The 22265-nt window shown below is 37.0% G+C and overlaps 1 protein-coding gene across 2 annotated transcripts in view; it reads right to left on the bottom strand.

Moving 5' to 3' along the window:
- Positions 1-22265, bottom strand: part of LOC309507521 (voltage-dependent calcium channel subunit alpha-2/delta-1) — a 107264-nt gene that overhangs the window by 55624 nt on the left and 29375 nt on the right. For both annotated transcript variants that reach the window (XM_082181773.1, XM_082181774.1), the window contains exons 4-10: positions 13654-13713; positions 10519-10554; positions 9032-9164; positions 6000-6131; positions 3849-3918; positions 3657-3707; positions 2356-2455 (exon numbers count right to left, since the gene is read on the bottom strand). In XM_082181773.1, the coding sequence (XP_082037899.1) occupies positions 2356-2455; positions 3657-3707; positions 3849-3918; positions 6000-6131; positions 9032-9164; positions 10519-10554; positions 13654-13713 (582 nt within the window). The remainder of the gene's footprint in view (positions 1-2355; positions 2456-3656; positions 3708-3848; positions 3919-5999; positions 6132-9031; positions 9165-10518; positions 10555-13653; positions 13714-22265) is intronic.

Below are 22265 nucleotides of genomic sequence, written 5' to 3'. Positions count from 1 at the left end.
CGTCATCGCTGTACTCCGGTTCAAACAGATAGGGCTGGGCCAAAAACTCAATATCCTCTTCTCTAATATCAAAATCCTCCGACATTTTCTTTTAAATACACGTTTTTTAAATTGCGAAAATCCTGAGTGGAGTTTTGTTTTGCTCTGCTCTCTGGCTGCGCTGTCGCATTCGTTCTACGTCACAACGCTTTCTACGCTACGTCCTACGTCATACGCCGGCATAACGCTGTGTTGTGTTATGATATATGATATATGTACTGTTTTTTATGATGTGGGTTTTTGGGATTGAAATGTGTTTTATTTTTTATTTTCATTTTATATGTTGTATGTTATATGTGTTATGTCTTGATGTGGCAGCAGTTTCCCTAATCTAAAACAAATTTCTCCTAAGGGAGACAATAAATGCTACCTTGACCTTGATCCATCTCCCGTGAACGCACGTTGACCATTGCCGGAAGCCAGTTATTTTCATTTATAAAGTTTTAAATATGTATATTTTTACGACAAAACCGCACGGATTACCCTCAGAAGGCCTTCATTTATCCCCCTGGAGCCGGATGGATTACTTTTGTGAAGGATGCATGCACATTTTTGGGACTTGAAGGAGGTGGACCCCTAGCCTGGTTAAAACCAGACCATTCTCAGTAGTAACTGAGTTATGGTCTGGCAAAGCTTCATTAATAACTCATTTCCAAAGGGGCGTCACCAACGGACGTCGCTCAAATGCCTCTGGGCACAATTGGATAGACCTAAAACCAATCAGAGTGATCGCCATCGTGTAAAGCCATATGCTGCGTCCCAATTCGCCTAAGTTACACTACACCATAAAAGTATGTACTCTTTTTGTGAAGAAAAGGTATTTACTTTTGAATGTGTAGCAAAAAAGTAGGCAAGCTTTGGGACATACTACTTCGTCATCTTTATCGGACGGATCTGTCGCGTGCATCCTGTCACTTAAACTGTCCTGTCAATCATATTGTCACAGTTAAAATCCTCTATTAAATCTAATTTAATTTCCTACCGTTTCGGAGAGAAATGTACTAGCACGTTCATCTGCCAGTGGGTCTTTCATGGAGACTGTCCTCATGTGTTTGCAATTTGAATATAATAATCCATTTAAAAGTTGGTGCGCTTCACCAACGGACATCGCTCAAATGCCTCTGGGAGCAATTGGATAGACCTAAAACCAATCAGAGCGATCGTCATTGTGTAAACCCCGCCCCAACGTTTCTGATTGGTGCCGCGATTTCGACGGATTAGAAATGGGCTTGAATGAGCTCTTTGCGAGACTACTTGCAGAGCAAATCTAAATTTGTCGGAAGTTGTCTGGCTTTTCCCAGGCTAGTGGACCCCATAACTTGACATTATAACCACCGAAAGATCTAAGACATTTTCAAAAATAACTGAAAATGTGTTCGTCTGAAAAATGATTGACATATGCATCTCGAACGGCTTGAGGGTGAGTAAATCATAGGTTTAATATCATTTTTGGCCGAACTATCCCTTTAAGAACTACAACAAACGGCTGGTAAGGAACTATACGACATTCCTTCCGAACTAGTGACATCACAAACCCTAAAATTGGCATAAACCCGCCCTCGGGAACACAATTTATAGATTATCAAGACAGAATATGCTAATTAAGGACTAGAAGATAACTACACATAAGCTACATAAATTCACCAACTAACCATTCAGAAATGTCCTGTTGCTTCTACATGTTGTCACTTCTTCTTGAGTCTCTACATCTTTCTGACTTCGGTTTGAACATAAAAGGCTAAAAGTTTTTGAAATTTCCAGTGCATGTCTGTGTGAGGTAAAAGGAAGCTTGTGTCTTGAAGCTCCGCCCTCTGTGCCGGGAGCAGCAGCACATTTGCATTTAAAGGAACAGACACAAAAACGGTGCGTTTTTGCTCACCCTCAAAAAGTGACAACTTTAACATGCTATATAAAAATATCTGTGGGGTATTTTGAGCTAAAATTTCACATACACACTCTGTGGACATCAAAGGCTTATTTTACATCTTGTGAAAAGGGCATTATACCACCCCTTTAACAGATGTTAAATTGTCACTATCCAAGCTTACAAATTAGCTAAAAAGCTATCTTGCAAATTAGGGATATTACAGCAAAAGTGACATCCTAAAAATAGTACCGCTGCAACACCAAGTTCCAGAATAGCACTGAAAAGTATGGAAATGTAAGTGAGGGACTGTGAAAAGCAGAATGAGAAAGTGCAATGTTACTACAGTATGTATGTATATAAACTATTGCAAGTACATGGTATGAGTGAGTCCTACGGTTGTCACAGCCAAAACTTCACAGTGTGCCCACATAGCATATGATCATACTTACATGGACAACATTGACATAATCATCATCGGAAAGTGTCTCCAGCATTTCACTGACAGAAGTTCGGATCAGTTTAAGGGTCAGTCCAGACACACTTCCACTCCTGCAACACACCAATACAAATACCAATTAATGCCAGTTAAAGAGATAGTTCATCCAAAAATGTAAACCCTAATCATTTAAATAGTAGTAAATCAAGTAAATGACGACATAATTTTTGGGCAAAAAACAAATATGCTGAGACAACCATAAGCAAGCCATTCATATAGCTTTGATTTCCTGAAGATACGGTGTCATGAGAAATCGTATTATTTTACAATTTGATATGTTATCGTATTATTTTAATTTATTTTTGTAATCATAAACACACTGGTTTGTTGCGCAAATTGTTTGTTGTTTAGTTCCTGTCTCTATGAAGCCCCTCCTTCCAAAATGCGCAATGTGCTCTGATTGGTCAGCCGGACCTGTGTGTTGTGATTGGTCAAACACTGAGCGTGTTTCAGAATTGTCACGCCCCTTAACATAATTGTGAGTTTCAACTCACTACTAACACAAATCAATTGTTTTCTCACTACACATATCATGGCATCTCTACATCTATGCCACAGCATGTAAGATTAAAGACATTTAACCTACATCCTCTCCTCAGGTCATTTTGACCCGAAACCAATTTGACCCCCTTAGGAATGAGTGGAATGCAAAGAATGCTTCAGTGGACAACTTTAAATCTGCTCAAAATTAAAATAATAATAATTGTTTTGTGTCTACATGTGTATCTGAATGCATATTGAAGAGATAAACTCAAGAACTGACTTTAGGACCCAGTGGAACAGCTCATTTGCTCCATATAGAGCTATAAGGCCATCTAGTGGCAAGAGTCATGAAATATCATGATATATAAATCATTTTTCCACAAGAGGTCAACAGAGACACCCAAACTGACCCAATGTGAGATAGTTTGAGCTGATTACTGCATGTACTGGGGTCATTTTGAATTTAAGTTGAAAGAATGTGAAGAATGTGCTTAAATTATATTATTTATTGATAAAATCTAGAAATTTAAAGGTACATGAAATAAAAATAAAAAATAAAAATCTCCAAGAAATTGCATTAAAAAAATTATTATAAAAATTAAATGATAAAAGTTTTCTGGACCAAAAAAAAAAAGAGTTTCGGCCTATAATTTTAGGGCTTCCGGTCACTTCCGGCAGGGGAAGGATTTGTTACAGGTATGCGAGGTAAGGATAGAACAATTCAAGTGAATTTTTATAATCTTCATAATTTAAAAAGCACATAATACTCACGCATCAACAAGAATCAGCATGTCCTTGGGCGAGGCCGCACCTTGAACATACCTGGATACAAAGAAAGAAATATTCTGGATCTCTTTCAAGGATAATTTTAAACTGAGAGAACAAAGACTAGAAGGTTCAATAAAAAAAGGGGAATAAATGAAAAAGAATTCAGAGCACACACACAGAAGCGCATATTAGTACCAAGGTCGCCGGCGCACATCGTACAGGTCGATTTTACTGGGTGTTTTCCTGGCATCCATCCAAGGGGAAGCTGAATGGACAGAGACAGGATATGGAAAATGAATGACCCCTGATCTCAAACTCCATTTGAATTGTCACATCTATGTCGTGAGCACATCAGCGAGCCTCACTAGAAACCTGTTTCTGTATCCGGTGGGGGGTGGTTTGTGGTTTATATTGACTGCAGTAAGCCAACGTGTGGAAAAAAGGGCATGGTTGCCCCAGTAGAATTTCAGCTTCGATTTTTCTCTTTAACTGAGAAAATAACCTGGTGCAAAAGAGGGTGCTCATCTGTGACTATCACAGCTGAACATCTAACAAGACATGTTTCTTCATAAATGGCATCCCACGTTTTGACATTTAGTGAGTGGATCACAGCTGTAAGTGCCAGCAGATAGTCTGAGACACTATGATTTGGCCGTAACAAAGTAATCGACCAGTGTTCTGCCAGCTATAATGAATTGAGGTTTACAAGAACATCAATATTTTATAGGCGTGCATGTATCTATAAGGAGACAATCAATGGTTTGGGACCCACATTTTGTTCTATTACAGTCTTAAAGGAATAGTTCACCCAAAAAATTTGAACTCACTCATGTTGTTCAAAATCCTGTATTACTTTTTTCTTCAGAGGAATACTAAAGTTGAATTTCTGAAGACTATCCCAGCCTCTCCGCTCAATATAATAAAACTGAATGAGGACTAAAGCCGGGTGCAACACTGTACGATTTATAATAGTCATTTACGATTTCTGCTTGTCAGACTGTACGAACATGATCCTTGCTGTAAGCCATGTCACACTGTAAGATCTCAGTTGTTATTAATGGATTAATGGACCCACACAAGAAAACATGCAGGATTGAAATGGCGGCTACAAAAAAATCTATAACGTTAATTTTGATCATGGCTAGTCTTGAAAAACGAAGAAAATTTTACGGTTGTCGTAGAATAAGTCACACTGCAGGATTGCGAGTCAAATCTTCTGACACTACTAGAATTTTGTTGGTTATTAATCGGCTGTCGGTGAACATGTCAAACTAACGGTCAAAAACGTAAGATTTTGGCCTAGGATCAGATGAATCTTTTAGGATTTGCTCAAATTGTCTCAGACGGCCAAATCGTGGCCAAAATTGTACAGTGTGCACCCGGCTTAAGGCTGTTAAGCCCCAAAATGAAAAGAAAAAAAAATCAGAATAAAATAAAACAACTTGTGCACTATATCCCAAGTCTGGAATAGAAGAACACACTAAAATGTACGTTTTTAACTGAAAATACTGACATTTGCTCTTCATGTCGCATTCATAAGAGTTCATGCGAGAAGTAGCGATACCCTATTTGTGAATCATTCTTCTGAGTCAATGAATCTGGTTCACAAACCCAGTCTGACTGATTCATTCAATGATCTGGTTTTCTCCAGTTCAACGATTCAATGATTCGACTGCATTACTGTTAACAGCCCAGTGGAGTGGAAGATTGCCAGTGAATCATTTTGATCTGTTCCTCTCACAAAGGTGTTTGAATGGCTTCAGAAGTCATACGGACCTCTTTTATGCTTTTTTTGCGTCCTTTTTTGAAGATTGACAGCCCCAGGCCCCACTCACTTTTATTATGTATTAAAAAAAAGAATAGTGAGACAATTCTTCCAAAATTCATATTTAGTGTTATACAAAAGAAAAAGAAAAAAAGTCACACAGATTTGGTAAAACATGAGAGTGACAGAATTTTGGTTGAATTATTCCTCTACACACATCAAACTCTTATAAAGCCATTAAGGGATAGAGGTTCAACAGTGGCTAATGCACGTTTATATGCACCAGGGTTTTTTTTTTTTTTTTTTTAAGTAATGAAAATGAATTGAGCACCTCATTACCTTTCTCCTCTATCATCATTAAATTCCAGAAGAATACAATGAGCCCTCTGCTGAGATATTTGATGTTATAATTTGTTATGAAAATTTGGTGTAATTTGAGCCGGGACTACATGCTATGTTTACCAATTAGAGACAGCAGAGTCTTGCAAAGGGAGGGAGGAGGCTGTGCGTGTGTGTGTGTGAGTTCTGATTGTAATGTGCATGTGTGAATAGTTCTGAATTAAACCGACACAAGCACTTACCTGGGTAAAAGCGAGCTAATCCAGTAGCACTGCCAAACACTTGCCATAGTAGCGTTGGGTCCTCTTCTCGGTTTTTCTTAAAGACATCTTCCAACGCTTCAGTCCAGTTCAGCTCATTCAACACAATGGTGGCTGGAATACACAGGCAATAACACACAATGTATTGATTAATATTGTATTGAGTCAGTTAAATTATTACATTACCTTTAACTAACAAAATATTATCACAACACATGTTTCACGGTCATACTTTGAATACTTTAATCTATTTACAGAGGTCATGGTGCTTACAGTGACTTATAGAGTCCAGAGAGAGGAGGAGGAGAGACACAGAGAGAGGTGTAATTTACCCTCACCTCAACCGCTGTTAACAGAATGATTCTGCGCTGTACACTGAGGGCTCTTCATCTCTTCAGCCGCAAACAAGCTTATTGACTTTATTACATCATGACTGAGGGAACCATGGAAACCTATAATCATCCTATCAAACATTTTGCTTCTGAAAAGGCTGCGTGCTGATAGGCAGTCAGAAGTGCTAGTGGAGATATGCTAATCAGGTGAGAAGACAGCCTGTGTGTCAACAGTTATTGTAATGAAGCATGAAAAATTCTGTGTTATAACAACCATAACTAGTTTTATTGGCTGGCATGCAACAGAGGCGAGAGGGCAGGGCTGAGAAAAGAAAGGAGAGGAAGGAAATGAGGAAATGAAGCATGCGAGGCACATTTTCTTGAGCTTTTTTCTCCAAAAAAAGACAAAATCCTGATCAATGACTAGAGAGAAACTTCAGCTTGCACAATAAATCAGGACATGTTCAAAATGGATTGCAAATAGTATGAACAAATACAGACATAATTAGATCTATCTATCTATCTATCTATCTATCTATCTATCTATCTATCTATCTATCTATCTATCTATCTATCTATCTATCTATCTATCTATCTATCTATCTATCTATCTATCTATCTATCTATCTATCTATCTATCTATCTATCTACATTGTACATCTATACAATGTTTTTTTTCATGAAAATAAGTAAAAACTTGATTCAGTTGAATCCGAATAGAACATTACAGGACATTTGCAGTACATTACAGTACATTTTGCCTTTTGACAGATTAGCTACATATAGAGGTCAATCTTACATTTCCAACAAAAAAATAAATAAATAAAATAAAGTGAAAAATTGAATCTAACCATTTTGGTTTTTAAATAAATATTGTGAAATAAAATATATCTGAAGTAATATAATTTGAAGTATTGATTATGTCCTCAACCTCTACTTATTACATCTATCCTTTTGGATGTGAAGGAGAGGAAATTTGCCGGCACCCACTGTGAATTGTCTCTCTTAATCATTGTTACGTTTTTCTTGGTGTTGGCTGACTCTGGCAGAGGGGGGTCTCCCACCCTCCCCTAGCAACCCCTAAACGATGTACTACTTTATCCACGAAAATCCAATTTTCTCCCCGGCGGGAGTGGCAGATCCGTGTTATTTCAGTATGTGTGTGCGTGAGCCGGTGGTTCCAGGCTATTTGTGGTCATTGAGTGTTTGATAGAGGTTGATGCGTGCAAACTTTGCTTTTAGGGTCGCTGTAGAAAAGCCACTAGGTTCTCACTGCCTTACATAGAGTGAACAACCTTTGGAATTAATGGACATATAGACACTCCAGTAATATTGGACATTACTCACACACAACTGTGTTTCAGCACAGAGTATGAGTCTGGCCACAAGCTCGATTCTACACACGTAACATGTTTCCTTCTGGCACAAGGTCAGGTCAGACCCAAGACCACAGCAATTACAGCTATACCCTTTTTGCCTCCCATCTATGTCACTTTCTGTCACTTGGTTATTTTCCATCTCTCCCAATATTAAATATAAAAGTTTAAAGTTCACCCAAAAATGAGAATTCTGCCATCATTTACTCAACCTATTTATTAGAAGTTATTTTGCCGATTTTCCTGCTCATCTTATCCATACAATTAACATGAATGGCAAATAAATTTTACGTGGGTCATACTTCTCAGGTCGGAAAATGCGGAAATATATTATAAACAGAAGAATCACATTCCTGAATATAATAATATTAGTTACTGAGTCTGGGGGATCCCTAAGTCTTTAAAGGCCCAAAACACGTGCTTAAATCACAAAATTAACATATAATTAATAACCAACAAGCTCACAACTACAGACAACCAGATGAAACAACCCTACCCAAAAAGCCTTTGTAAATGACTCGCACATAAAATTAGAAATAGCAATATAGGATTAGGAAATGACTCACAGATAATTGCATAAAATGGTATACAATTACAAGACAAGTGACAAGGAAACTCCCCTCTTAAATTACAGGGGCAGCCACCTCTGCCAGTGTGTGTTGGAAAGACTTTAACTCACTGCTTAGAGACTGAAGCATCACTTGGTCTGATTTGGTATTCTTTATTTAAAAAGCAAGCAAATACATCCCTCATATAACATTATGCTCACCACAGCACAACTGTCCGACCTGATGTCATTTCAAAAAGCCTGCTACTCTGTTTACCAAAGGGCACAATGGCCAAAGTAATTACCTGAATTTATTTGTCTTCCATTTGTGTGCATGGGTGTGTGTATGACAAGGTCAATAGGGTAGGACCGTCTAACACCAAAGAGCCAGACGCTATCCCAGCAGGCCAACTGAGACACTATGGCTTGGCCAGCCTTCTATCCCTGCTTAAAAACCATTGAGAAAGCACATATATAGTTTAAATAGATGCGCACACATACCGTGGGTTTATCCAAACAAGCGCACCTGCACTTATTCTGACAAAAGTTTCCCCTGAGAGTCTTTGCTGCTGTCAAATAGATTATATAATTCTCCTCAAAAAGCTCTCACAAATACACACTTATACTTGGTTTTCTAACTGACATCCAAAGCAATCTGCAGCAGAGCATCTCATCAGATTCCCAGCAGTAGATAATATGTTACGGCGGAGCCGACAGAGCGCTATGGAAGCGTCTGTGGGGGGTGGGGGAGTTACTTACAGCCGTCATATATGTCCGTAGGGATATGAACACCCGTATGGTTGTAGGAGGTGAAGCGATTTTTGAATGACGGGTCTTCTTTAAATTCAGGTCTGATCCGGTTTTTCCTTCCTTCTGTTTCATTGGCATCAAGCTGAAAGAAAAAAACAACAACAGAAACAACTCTGGTACAATAGGTACAGCAGATTGATATTATTTTTAATGCAATAGCCCTATATTTTTTTATTTTACAATTTTATATATATATATATATATATACACACACACATACACACACACACACACACACACACACACACACACAGTTGTGCTCAAAAGTTTACAAACTGCTTGCAGAATCTGTGTTAATAATTTGAACAAAATAAGAACGGATCATAAAAAACGCATGCTATTTTTATTGAATAAGTCCCTTGTTTGTCATGAGCAGTTAAACTGCCCACTCTTCTTCAGAAATATCCTCCAGGTCCTGCACATTCTTTGGTTTTCCAGTATCTTCTGCATATTTGAACCCTTTCCAGCTGTTACTGTATGACTTTGAGATCCATATTTTCACACTGAGGACAACTGAGGGACTCAGTCATTCACAACTATTACAAAAGGTGAAAACATTCAGTGATGCACAAGAAGGCAACAGGGGGTGAAATTGTGTTTTTTATTGGATGATTAGGGTGAATTGTATTCTTTTTGTCTTCTGTGAAACATGTAAGTATGTAGCTCCTGGAGGGCAGTACTAAATGAATAAATATAATCTCTTACCAAAATAAGACCTTGCACATAATCATCCTGTTCAAAAGTTTTCACCCCCATCTCTTAATGCATCGTGTTGCCTTCTTGAACATCAGTGAATGTTTGCAAATTCACAAATTGGAGTCACCTTTTGTGATCCACAGAAGAAAAGGTTGTAGCCTATGGGTTTTGAACGACGTGGATGAGTAAATGATACCTGATAGATCAGTTTGTCACTAATCAAAACCCAACAAAATATATTCAAACAAATAAATAACGTTTGATACAGTTTACATCAAATATCAATATCAAAATAAATTTCTTGCTAATTCATCTATTAATATAATCATCTTATAACGCTTTGTATGGCAGGTACTCTATCTATTCCAAACTAGTGCTTTGCACACTGATGAATAAAACCTAATTTTCTCTACATGTTCCTTCTTCCTGTTCTTTCCACCTTTTACACAGTCTATTGCACAAGCTCCCTCCATGTGTTTTACACACACTAATTGGCAGTTGAGATATATGTCGCACTAAAAGTGTGTATCCACCAGTCGAGCGTGCGTCAACCGAGAAGATACATTCTGATCATCTCTTGACTGTCTTAAATAACTCATTCATAAGCTCACTAACACATGGTCTAACTGGACCGAAGAGCTCGCGGCATTCGTGTTTGATATAGTATCTGTGCTTGAAAAAAACGCTGAGTGTGTCTGTGAGCCGAAGTCTGTCTGTGAAGAGTTGAATTATATACTCACATTATCCTTGGCATTAAAGTAAACTATATCATTGTCCTGCAGAGAAAGAGAAAAATAAGAAAATTGAAAGAAAGAAAAAATTTAAAACAGTTCATATAATAAACATAAACAGTATTTTGGCTATTATGGGGTTCAAACCTGAGATTTTTTTATCTAGTTTTCGCAACATTGCCATTGAATAACCATTTTAATAATCTAAAGAACCTTTTTCCATAAAGAACCTTTTGTACAATGGAAAGGTTCCATGTATTTTAAAGGTTCTTCATGGAACCATAGATGTCAATAAAGAACCTTTATTTTTAAGAGTTTATACCAGCCTAAATCTTTATACCTATACACTATTACTCTGAAGTGTCCTCAGAAAACCTACCCATCATGCAAATCATACAATGACAGTATCACTGTAGCCAAGCATGCATTCAACATGTGTTCCACGGATCTGATCTGTCAGACATTTGCTTCGTAGCAAGTGTGAACTGCATTATGGAGAGCTAAAGAAAGCTTGGTCATGGCAGGTTTTACAGCAAGTGGTCAGGATAACCTGCTGATGTTAAACCGCTCTGCGGTTAAGGCTAAAGGCCCTCACGGCATATGGTGGGTATGCGCGAGGATGTGTGTGTCTACAGTAAAAATAAATCCTCGAGAGAAATGCAAAATGTGTATTCAGTGAAATCAAATCTTTAGACATCTGCACGGAGTGTGGGTAGTGAAATTAGATCCATTAAGCTGCAACACATTCTATCACTTAAATAAAAAACTCAAATACACAGAGGAAAAACAAAATAGCCATTGCACAATCAGATTGTTTATTTATTTATTTATTTGTTAATATATCTATTCACTTGTTTGCATTTAATGTAATGAATCTTGATTTCATTTAATTAAACGAAGAGGTCTAGCACACCAAAGCATTTAAGCAGTGAAATCGAGTGGAGGTATTATCAATTTCAAAAACGTCTCCTACTGGCGGCCTTCATTTGGAATGATCTAATTAAAAAATGCATAACATGTCAGATTTTATTCTTGTGAACAAGTCATTCATCTAAGATGTCTTCCGAAGCCTAAGATAAACTTCAGTGAGCAGGATGCAAACTGATACTCTTTTCTTTTTTTCTTTTTTTTACTGAACCATGTAGGATATGATGTTATGCATGTTACTTAGTCCACCATGGTTGCGTAGTGAAAGGTCGCCTGTAAGTAGATATGGGTCATGATGGTTGACTAGTCATCCAACAGCCAGCAAGTTGATTAGGTAGGCTGGCTAGTTTATTTTGATATTTTTAACAGCAGTGTTTTAATTAGTATGCTGACAGTTGACTGTTTTACAGTAAAACCCTCTCAGAAAAGTATTTAAATTGAGGCTCTTTAAAGCACCAGGCTATACCTAGACACATTCAGGCAGACGTCTTTGGCCTTTTGCATTGCATCTCTCACTGTTTTTGAGCATGTACATTTAAAAATAGCCAAAGTCTCGAGATCACTGCATTCTATTTTATCTAGCTGTTTTTATTGCAAGAATGTCTTATGCAAAGTGCAAACTACAGTATACCCTAGAAATGTGGGATGCATGGCAGATTCAATTATGTGTTCAGTTCAGTTTCAATTTATTTGTATAGTAGCAGTAACATAGTACAGCAAATACTACTGAGGTTAAGTCGGTTGCTCAAGGTAATGGCTTATTCTTTGCTTAAACCAGCAACCCTCCGATAACCAGCCCTGAGTTTATTTGGATTCAGATTCGCATGATTCCTCACTTTACCTTACAGAGATAGTTCACACAAAATGTTTTATTCTATCATCATTTGCTTACCCTCAAATTGTTCCAGATCTTACTTTCTTCTGTGGAACACAGAATTGGATATATAGCAAAATGCTTACTGTTTTTTCCACACAATGATAGTCAGTGGGGTGTTTTTTGAATGTTCTACAAAATATCTTATTTTGTGTTCCACAGAAGGATGAAAATCATAGGGGGAATTCAGGTTGATTGGGACACTTTTTGCCATTCAAACGACTAGGAAAAAGTGTCCCATTAAACCTGAATTCACCCCTACTTGTTTGGAACAACACGAGGGTGAGTAAATCATGATAGAATTTTCATTTTTAGGACTATCCCTTTAACATCTTTTCTTTACAATAGTCATCCCACTAGCTCAGTGATTGCCAACCAGGGGTATACGTTTCAGGAGTATGCAAAAGATTTAGATTTTGCTTGGTTTATTTGCTGCATGGGCAGAATAGGCAGGCCAGATATTCGCCCCAGCTTGGTGCATTAATAGCTGCAAATGCGCCCATTTACAATGTGATTGCAGCGTTGAGTATTATAGTCTATCACAGGCATGTCTGTTAAAAGTAATAGCCAATCAGAGGTGTTTAAGTTACCATCCAATATCCCTTAAAACACTAAAAGAGTTTATTTTTAGTGCCAGTCCTACATGCTCACAAAAAAATCTGTGAACTTGCTGAACTGACTGACAGCTTCAGATTTTTGAGCACTCGTTGCTTGCTTTCTGTGTAATTCAATCACAATTTGATGAAAAGTAATTGTTTTTCAGGAGACTTTTCCTACTTAATGCATTAGTACAAAATAGATTTTTTTTAAACAAAGTGGTTTTATAATGTTTAAATATAAATTCAAAAGCAAAACCTGTGGAAAAAATATATATTAGGGAATGGAAATGGCTAATATGAGCCAATAAGTGCTCCTCTGTCACCTTCTACTGGTAATAGTGTATTTTTTATTTGAAAATAAAAGTGTTTGTTTTCCATCAAATGTTCGATTTAAAATATTAAAATGTAATATACTTGTATTTTGTCCAGTCTTTTTTACCCACAACATTGATTCTTTGGTTGGGTGCTGATGAAGAGGTACTTGGGCCTTATTGGTGGGGTTGTGAGGTAACTTAAGGCTAAAAAGGTTGGGAATGTTATAAACATGCCTTCAAAAAAAAGCTATACTGGTGTGCATCTTGAGACAAAACAATGACAAACTTCAAACAGCTCAAACATGCATTTTAGTTTGGGACTAGACTTAAGCCTGGTCTGTGAGACTGGGGGGAAATCAAATAGAATGTAATTGTATGTGTTGAAGCACCTTGTAAGTGTTCAGAACGCACGTGTTGTAGAATAACTTACTTCAAATTCATCTTTCCATTGATGCTCCATTTGGAATTTCTCTGCTGCAGTTGCCAAAGTCTATAAATAGAACAACAAAAAATAAATCATTTGAATTAGTTAAGCACTGAATCAAAGTATATGTGATCATGATCAAAGCAACTCTGATAATGAGATTGTAAATTAAACATAAAACATGAATTACTGTAAAGCAGCATTATCTGGCTTACTGGGTATGTACTATATAGTTAATTTTTTTATTTCATTACACTTAAAAAAAAAAAGTTTAATGAATAACATTCTACAGGAGGGACTCAATATGTAACTTCACACACAGTCATCCACATACCTTGATCATCAAAACAATTAGACTGAACAAATATACTGCAAATGGAGACAGTTAGTGGTCATATAATGTAGAAACTACTATAGAACAGGTGCATTATACAGTACCGACACTCAATACATTATCTCTAAACTAAGAATTTTGTTCTGGCAGCCTTGGTTCTTGCCCAAAAGGTGACACCAAACAAACATGTGGGCAAAAGGTCTAACAGGATGGTGAGTTCTGTTTTAGAAAAGGGCAGAAAAGAATAGAACAGAACAGAATAGAAAAGAAAATTGTTTTGTTCTGTCACCCGGAGCTCTTGGCAGTGCAACCCCCGCACACACAGAGTCTGAGACTCTTCCCTGAAGGAAACGGTACTGTAACATGGTATGACATTTCGAGAACAAAGACAGGGATTCATGAGTTCTCACTCTTTGACACATACAATATTTAGAATCTATGTTGGGATTTTTCAACTCGGACAGAACAGAATGAATTCTGGCACTACTTTCAGTTACATACGACCATGGTTAACCTAAATCTCCAATGTGTAGACCTAACTTAAGAGAAAAAACCATCCCAATGCTGTGCAGAATAAATTGATTTTTTCAGGCCGCATTTAACTAAATGTATTAACTTGGCTACATTGTTCAGTAACATGGCAGTAGCAACAGTTTGCGATAGTGTGACAAATTTGCTTACAAGCATTTAATATCACAGTGCAGCCCAGAAGAACATTTTAATAATTTAAAAAAACATTTCCATTAAAAAAAATAATAATAATTTTGAAAAGTGTATGGTAATAATCATAACACCGTCCTGGAACATAGTATGTAGTGTTGAATAGATTTACAAGTTTACAAGTTTACAAGTTTATGTAAATCAATCACTCCAAAAAAAAAAAGAAAGAAAGAAAACGAGTCACTGATTCATTCATTATTCATTCAGTTAGTTAAATTCATTAGATTAGCACATTGTCTCACTTTATTAGTTGTATTTAATGTAAACATACACAAGTTCATTACTTTTAGTAGCTAGTTTTACTGTAGGCCTATTTTAAATAACGAGCAGCTTTTACGATTTCAAAGTAGCTTTCCCAACATAGATTTTGACACAGATGCGGAGTTAAAGTCGGCATGAAACGGAAGTTGCGATCATACTTTCTTCACTATTGCGATGTATATTAAAGTGAAACGGCTTGTCGGCTTCTTGAATGAGGAAAAAAAATGTAGGGTGGGACTTGATTTTGTCCATCTGACAAAATTGATTGGATCAATGGATCGGATCAATGGATCATTGTTGTTTGCTATTGCTGTGATCTCATGTGATTGACAGGTTGCTGGAGGAGTGAGGCTATTGTCCCACCCTCACATCAGTGAACATCAGAGAAGGAATACCATAGCAAGAAAGAGGGAAAGGTATTTTGATTAAAGATTAAGGGCACTTGAATAAATAAAAAAATGATGTGCACAGATAAATCATTTATAATAACCACTTCAATATTTCATACAAAAATAATTTTCCATTTTGATTTCATGGTGAATTAAAAGCAAAAACGTAAACTGCCCATGCCCATATTCACCCCTTATTTCATCCTTAGAAGTAAACAGACCATGTCAGAGCAATGTTGCAGAGTGATGTGAATTGCTCATGTCATAAAAGAGGTTATTGTGCTCATGGTTCATGTCCCGAACCCATTACCCTTATCGCTCTGTCCACGTTCCAGTCAAATATTGACTCTCTAACAAAACACATAAGTAAATACATTAATGAATGAATTAAATAAAATAAATAAATAAAAATATTGTATTCTATATGTAAATGCACCATTATTATTGGTTAGCATCTGGCAATGAGCTCACCCTGTCTTTCAAAGAAGGCTATGTTTCTGAATACTGATTAAGTGTCAACATGTAAACACATTTCAGTCTATAAATCAGATGTTTCTGCAACTTAGTTTCAATAAATGGTCTGGTTAGACAAAGTAGGAAGCCTTGGATTGTGAATTTTAAAGAGCCTGACTACATAATACATCAAAGTCTTATTTCAAAAGAGCAAAAAAATGATATGACAAGAGGATGGAATTATATGAGCTTTATTCGCTTTAAAGGTCTCTTGGTTTGGAGAGTAGCAAAGGCTGATGTTTAGTAATGTGATCTAGTGATCTAGCCAGCACAGCATTTGCCTTAAATAAACCAGTCTATCAGATCTCATTAGAAACCTCAAAACCTGCCAACCAACACAGATACCTGCGATCAACAGATACTCTCTCAATAAAGCCATTACTGCAGTGAAATCCAACCCTTAAACTTTGTATAATTGTGCATTGCCCCACTTTTGAACCCCAAAAAGTTCTGTAATTGTATAAGACGGGCAAATGTGGGCCCGTAAGGTAGGCCGTGGAGCTAACAAATGCATTACAGATGCAACTCACTCCAATCTGCAGCACCTTGCACAGTTTTGTCAAAAACTTTTACAACAATGCCACCATTCTTCGAGGGAAAAAAAAAATGCACGTCAAGCTTTCTATCCAGACACTATGGATGCTGTAGACGGGCACTCACACACATTATTAGAGCTGGAAGTCTGGGCTGAGATCCAGCAGTCTCTGCACCTCCTCTGCACAGTCTGGGAGAAACTAAAAATACACTGTTTCACACTCTGGCACGTACACATTTACACATGCGCCCAGCGCTTGTTATGCAGGATATGTATGACTGCGTTCAGTTCAGACTAACCTTACTCCGATGACAGTAAAACCAGAGAAATGCAAAACAGCAAGTCACTCATACTCTTACAAACTAACTACAATTATAATACACCATTAGCACGGCAACAAGTCAATATATGTCCACGCGGCATCGACGGTTTGCTGCTGCCATAACAACCGTTTGCAGGAGAGACTCATTAGTGGCCTGTGGTCATTATAGAGGTCCTTAAGAAGTAAAGGTTCATGGGGTTCATAATGGAAACTAAGGCTTAAGCATTTCTACTGCTCGTTATAGAGAATAATCAATTACTCACAATAAAGATAATGAAAGACGGAAGGTGAGAGTTCCATTCATTCGGATGTTACCTGGCAAATGGTAAAGGTAGGGAAAGGTTGAGAGTTGAACTGATATGAACTCTAATTTCTGCAGCCACACAGCAAGAATTCATCATCCTCGGATGACAACTAGGCAATGTAATGAGTAAGAAACCGATGGGAGATACCCATTACAGCAGCGAACACACAAAAATAGCCTACAATTGACATCAATAAACGAAAAGAAAAGAAGTCTCTTAGGTTCAACAAGGCTGTTTTTTATTTGATGGAGGGGGAAAAAACAGTTAAAACAATAATACTGTGAAATATTATTACAATTAAAGAAAAATGTTTTCTATTCTAATATATTTTAAAAAGTAATTTATTCCTGTGATTCTCAGCAGCCATTATTCCAGTCTTCAGTCACATGTGTCTTAATCTCCATTTGGACCTGAAGCGTGTCAGTTAGTTAATACAAATTTTCATGTTAGTTCATAGTTCATGTTAACAGATACAACTTTTGATCTTAAAGATGTAGTAGTACATTTTGAGATTAACAGTTATAAATTCAACTAAAATTAATAAATGCGGTACAACTTTATTTTACAGTGTCCTTGTTACACATTACATGTAGTTACTGTAGTAATAACTATACATTTTGCATAATTACATGCAACTAACCCTAAACCAAATCCTAATCCTTCTAACCTTATAGTAAGTATAGTTAATTATTATTACACAATACTTATCTGCATAATTACACTCTAACAAGGACACCTTAAAATAAATTGTAATAGATTCTGTAGAAGTAATGTTCATTCTTAGTTCATGTTAAAAGTAGTTAAAAGTATTTAACTAATGTTAAATGAACATTTGCTCATTGTAAAGTCTATAAATGTCTTTTCCTCACTTATGATCAATTTAAAGCGTCCTTGCTGAATAAAAGGATTAATTTAGTTTAAAACAAAAGTTTTTCTCATCCTAAACTTTCTTCACAAATGTCTCACTGCGTCCTGATTCTCAAAATAATAGATATATACTATCAGCTGTAGCATTTAATTAAAGACATTAAAGGTTGAAACACTCCAGATGACAAACACCATTGACCTACATCAATTTTGTACGATTTCTAATCAAGCACTGAATTGAGTAGCCATAAAAAATTGTTCAGCTAAATGGAATCACTTTAGGGTAATAGCCGGATTTGATTGAACAGGTGAACTGAATTGCTCATGACAACAGCTCCAGTGGTGCAGAGGCAAAGTGTTACAAGAACTAATGCGTTTGGAAAATCACAACCTTTGTGTGTTGAGGTGTGTTTAGGACTGACAGCCCCAGAAATAAACTACAGCCACGTTTGCTTGTTCATCCCCGCTAGTTCACTCTCTTCCAATTCATCAAGCTGATTACAGTAACCACAGTGGAGTAAGTCAATAACCTCACAGGAAGTCCATCAATACCTTTACTCCACTTTAATCTCACCAGACCAAGGAGAAAGAGGAAAAGTGGAGAGAAAGAAAAAAACATTTAATTATAGATAGGTGAGTGTCAAAACCCTCCCTAGATCTCATATCAAACACTGCATACATCTAATGTCTTAAAAGGGTAAAAATCTGTGAATCTTATGTGGGAGCAGGTGTGTACACTTAGGGATTTGAATAAAACCTGCACTATTTGTGTTGCAGATATAAATGATATATTTTAAGTAGAGGTGTGTTATTATAGGCTGGCTATGGTTTCCAAATGGAAGATGATAAAAGAGGTGAAAAATCCCTCTGACTTACACTGAAGGAGGGATCTGAGCCATATCCAGAGACCAGGATTTCAAAGACTTGAGGATATGCTCTTTTAACTTGAGCCAGTGAGTAACCACTTAACAACCACCCCGAACACCCTAGCAACACCCTAACAATCACTCAGAGCACCTTAGCAACCACAACTCAATACACCAGGGCATGGCAGCACATTTTGTTCACAGACTTTTTCTGAAAAAAATAATTAGAAATGCATCTTTTTGGAGGATATTTTGTGTCCTGTGTCTTTAATGCAGCATTTAAAGTCACATATGAAAACTATACATGCATTTCAAGAAGAAGACACCAGTGCTTGCAGGGCATAAAATGCACGTTTTATGTAAAAGGACAGTTAAACATAAGTGGGAAAAGAATCAAAAATAATTATGAGGTATTATACAGTGTTGCTGTGAAAACACAAAAACAACAGGGAATAAACAAGTCAAAAAACCCTTGTTTCCCCCTTGCGATTAAGGTTGATCTTTTCCGATGCTAAACTAGAGACGACTAACTCAAGTCCTGTCTGTTTGGAATAAAGGGATTTTGACAGGACTGTAAACCACAGCATTGCATAAAGGTGAAACAAATACATCTCTGAATGAGTGCTGAGAGAGAGAGAGGGATCTCACCGCTACTATAATATCATGCCCATCAATCCTGAATTATTCTAGCCATGAAAACGTGTGACAAAAGAACAAATGACACTCAGAGGCCTGAGCTCACACGGGCGCATTCATCTTTTTTGCAATTCACATTAAGCCTCTCATTTGCTTCCAGAAAGCAAAGCTACCTGCTGCACAAACACTCCGCGCAACTGGCAGCCTAATTTATTCTGCACGAATCCCAAAAACCAGCAACAAACACCATGTTTTATCCTTAGCTTATTCCGATAAGATGCTCAGGAAACAATCTAAAATACACCTACCTGTCACCTGAATGCACTTCGTGACCTTAAAGCACAGTTGGTCCATTATTCGCGGACAAAGACCTGGACAGGCAGCGAAGTGACACAAGGCTATAAACTAAGCAAGGCCGGAGGTATATTGCTTTTTAATGGGAGACTTTGGCTGAGCGTCGTCATTGAGTTACGGGCAGTCCGTCATAAATCCTGTTTGGTGCTGCTCTCTTGGGCAGTGGTGAGCTTCATAAATGATTCAAGATCTGATGTGCACGTCTATTCACAGATGAAGATGTCCTCTGCCCTGTGCTGATGGACTGTGGCGTCAAACCCCCACACTAATATGGAGTGCTGCCATGTCTAGCCAGATGTTTAGATAATGAAAATCAAGTGTAATTATTTGCAATAATAAAACAAGCTTTGGCTGAAGTCTGTATGGTAATTGGAAAAAAACTAACAAATAAATAAACAACAATAAAATATAATATTATATATATATATATATATATATATATATATATATATATATATATATATATATATATAGTATTGATTTATTGACAGTTATTTAAAATTTCATGCTTAAAGGATTAGTTCACTACAGAATTAAAAACCCTGATAATTTACTCACCCCCACGTCATCCAAGATATTCATGTCTTTCTTTCTTCAGTCGAAAAGAAATTAAGGTTTTTGAGGAAAACATTCCAGGATTTTTCTCCATATAGTGGACTTCAACGGGAACCAACAGGTTGAATGTCCAAATTGCAGTTTCAATGCAGCTTCAAAGGGCTCTACACAATCCCAGCCGAGGAATAAACAGACTACAAAATAGTCTTATCTACCAAAACGATCTGTCATTTTCAAAAAAAATTTGACATTTATATACTTTTTAACCACAAATGCTCGTCTTGCACTAGCTGTGATGCGCCACACATTACGTAATCAAGTTGAAAGGTCCTACGAGAAAATATTTTGTGCGGCAAAAAAACTAAATAACGACTTTATTCAACAATTTCCTCTCTTCCGTATCAGTCTCCGACACGTGTTCACGAGAGCATGTGTGTATGCGTGTGCAGAGGAAGGTCATATACACCATGCGTCATGGTGCTCTCGAGAACATGCGTCTGAGACTGATACGGAAGAGTATAAATTGTTGAATATAGGCGCACAAAAATATAGGTTTTTTTGGCGCACAAAAAGTATTCTCGTCGCTTTATAAAATTAAGGTTGAACCACTGTAGTCACATTGACTATTTTAACGATGTCTTTCCTACCTTTCTGGGCCTTGAAAGTGTTAATTAAATAGCAGTCAATGGAGCCCCCCCTGAGCCATCGGATTTCATAAAAAATATCTTAATTTGTCTTCCGAAGAGGAACGAAGGTCTTACAGGTTTGGAACGACATGAGGATGAATAATTAATGACAGAAATTTCATTTTTGGGTGAACTATCCCTTTAATTTATTTTCGACTGAAGAAAGAAAGACATGAACATCTTGGATGGCATGAGGATGAGTAATTAATAACAGAATTTTCATTTTTGGGTGAACTATCCCTTTCATTTATTTTTCGACTTAAGAAAGAAAGACATGAACATCTTGGATGACATGGGGGTGAGTAAATTATCAGGAAATTTTAATTCTGAAGTGAACTACTGCTTTAATTCAATGTGTTACTTGTAATTGTTTGAAAAACAACTACGAATGATGGAGCAATAGATCGACAGATCGAACTATGATAGATAGATAGATAGATAGATAGATAGATAGATAGATAGATAGATAGATAGATAGATAGATAGATAGATAGATAGATAGATAGATAGATAGATAGATAGATAGATAGATAGATAGATAGATAGATAGATAGATAGATTTCTACATTATTTTGTCATTTTAATCTAATAAACCAGCATTTTGAAGTCTCATGTTGAGTGGATTCTGTGTCCGTGCCGGATTAACACAGAATTGGGCAAAAGCAGAACGAGAAGAAGTGTTACAATAGGATTATCCACTATTGTCAACAAGAGATTCTTTGAAAATTGCAAATGGGATATTCAAATCACCTGGCAATCCAGAGATGGCGGGTGATTACGGTGATGGAAGTCAGTAGAAAGGTGTCTTTAATAATACAGATTCTCCCCAGGGATATTCAGGCTGACAACAATGTTGTATTCATGACTGGATCTAAACACTACTTTTCTTTTCCCCCAGAGGAGGTGAGAGGAACGATCCAATTACCTCCAAGACATTACATCTGGTTCCATTATTTAAGGGGCATAATCATTAAACACGGCAGCCAACATTAGGTAAATGGTTTAGTGTGGCGCCTGATTGGAGAAAACCCCTTGGCCAATGGTAACATGGACAAGGCAGAAGTGCAATTTGAGTCAGAAAGCTCAGTGCAATTTGACCAAACCACCTTTATCATCTTCAAATGTGTTAATTCTTTAAAGTGCATGGCTACTAGGTACTATCATACTACAATGCAAATTTAGGGTAAACATTTGACCTATTATTTACCTTAACCCTCTATGGCATGACTTTTAGTTTTTTTGGGGGAAAAAATCTTTCACCCCATTGTTGGGGAG

Source organism: Leuciscus leuciscus (genome assembly GCF_965113295.1).
Source record: "Leuciscus leuciscus genome assembly, chromosome: 10".
Taxonomy (NCBI): Eukaryota; Metazoa; Chordata; class Actinopteri; order Cypriniformes; family Leuciscidae; genus Leuciscus; species Leuciscus leuciscus.
This window is presented reverse-complemented; position numbering and strand designations above follow the sequence as displayed.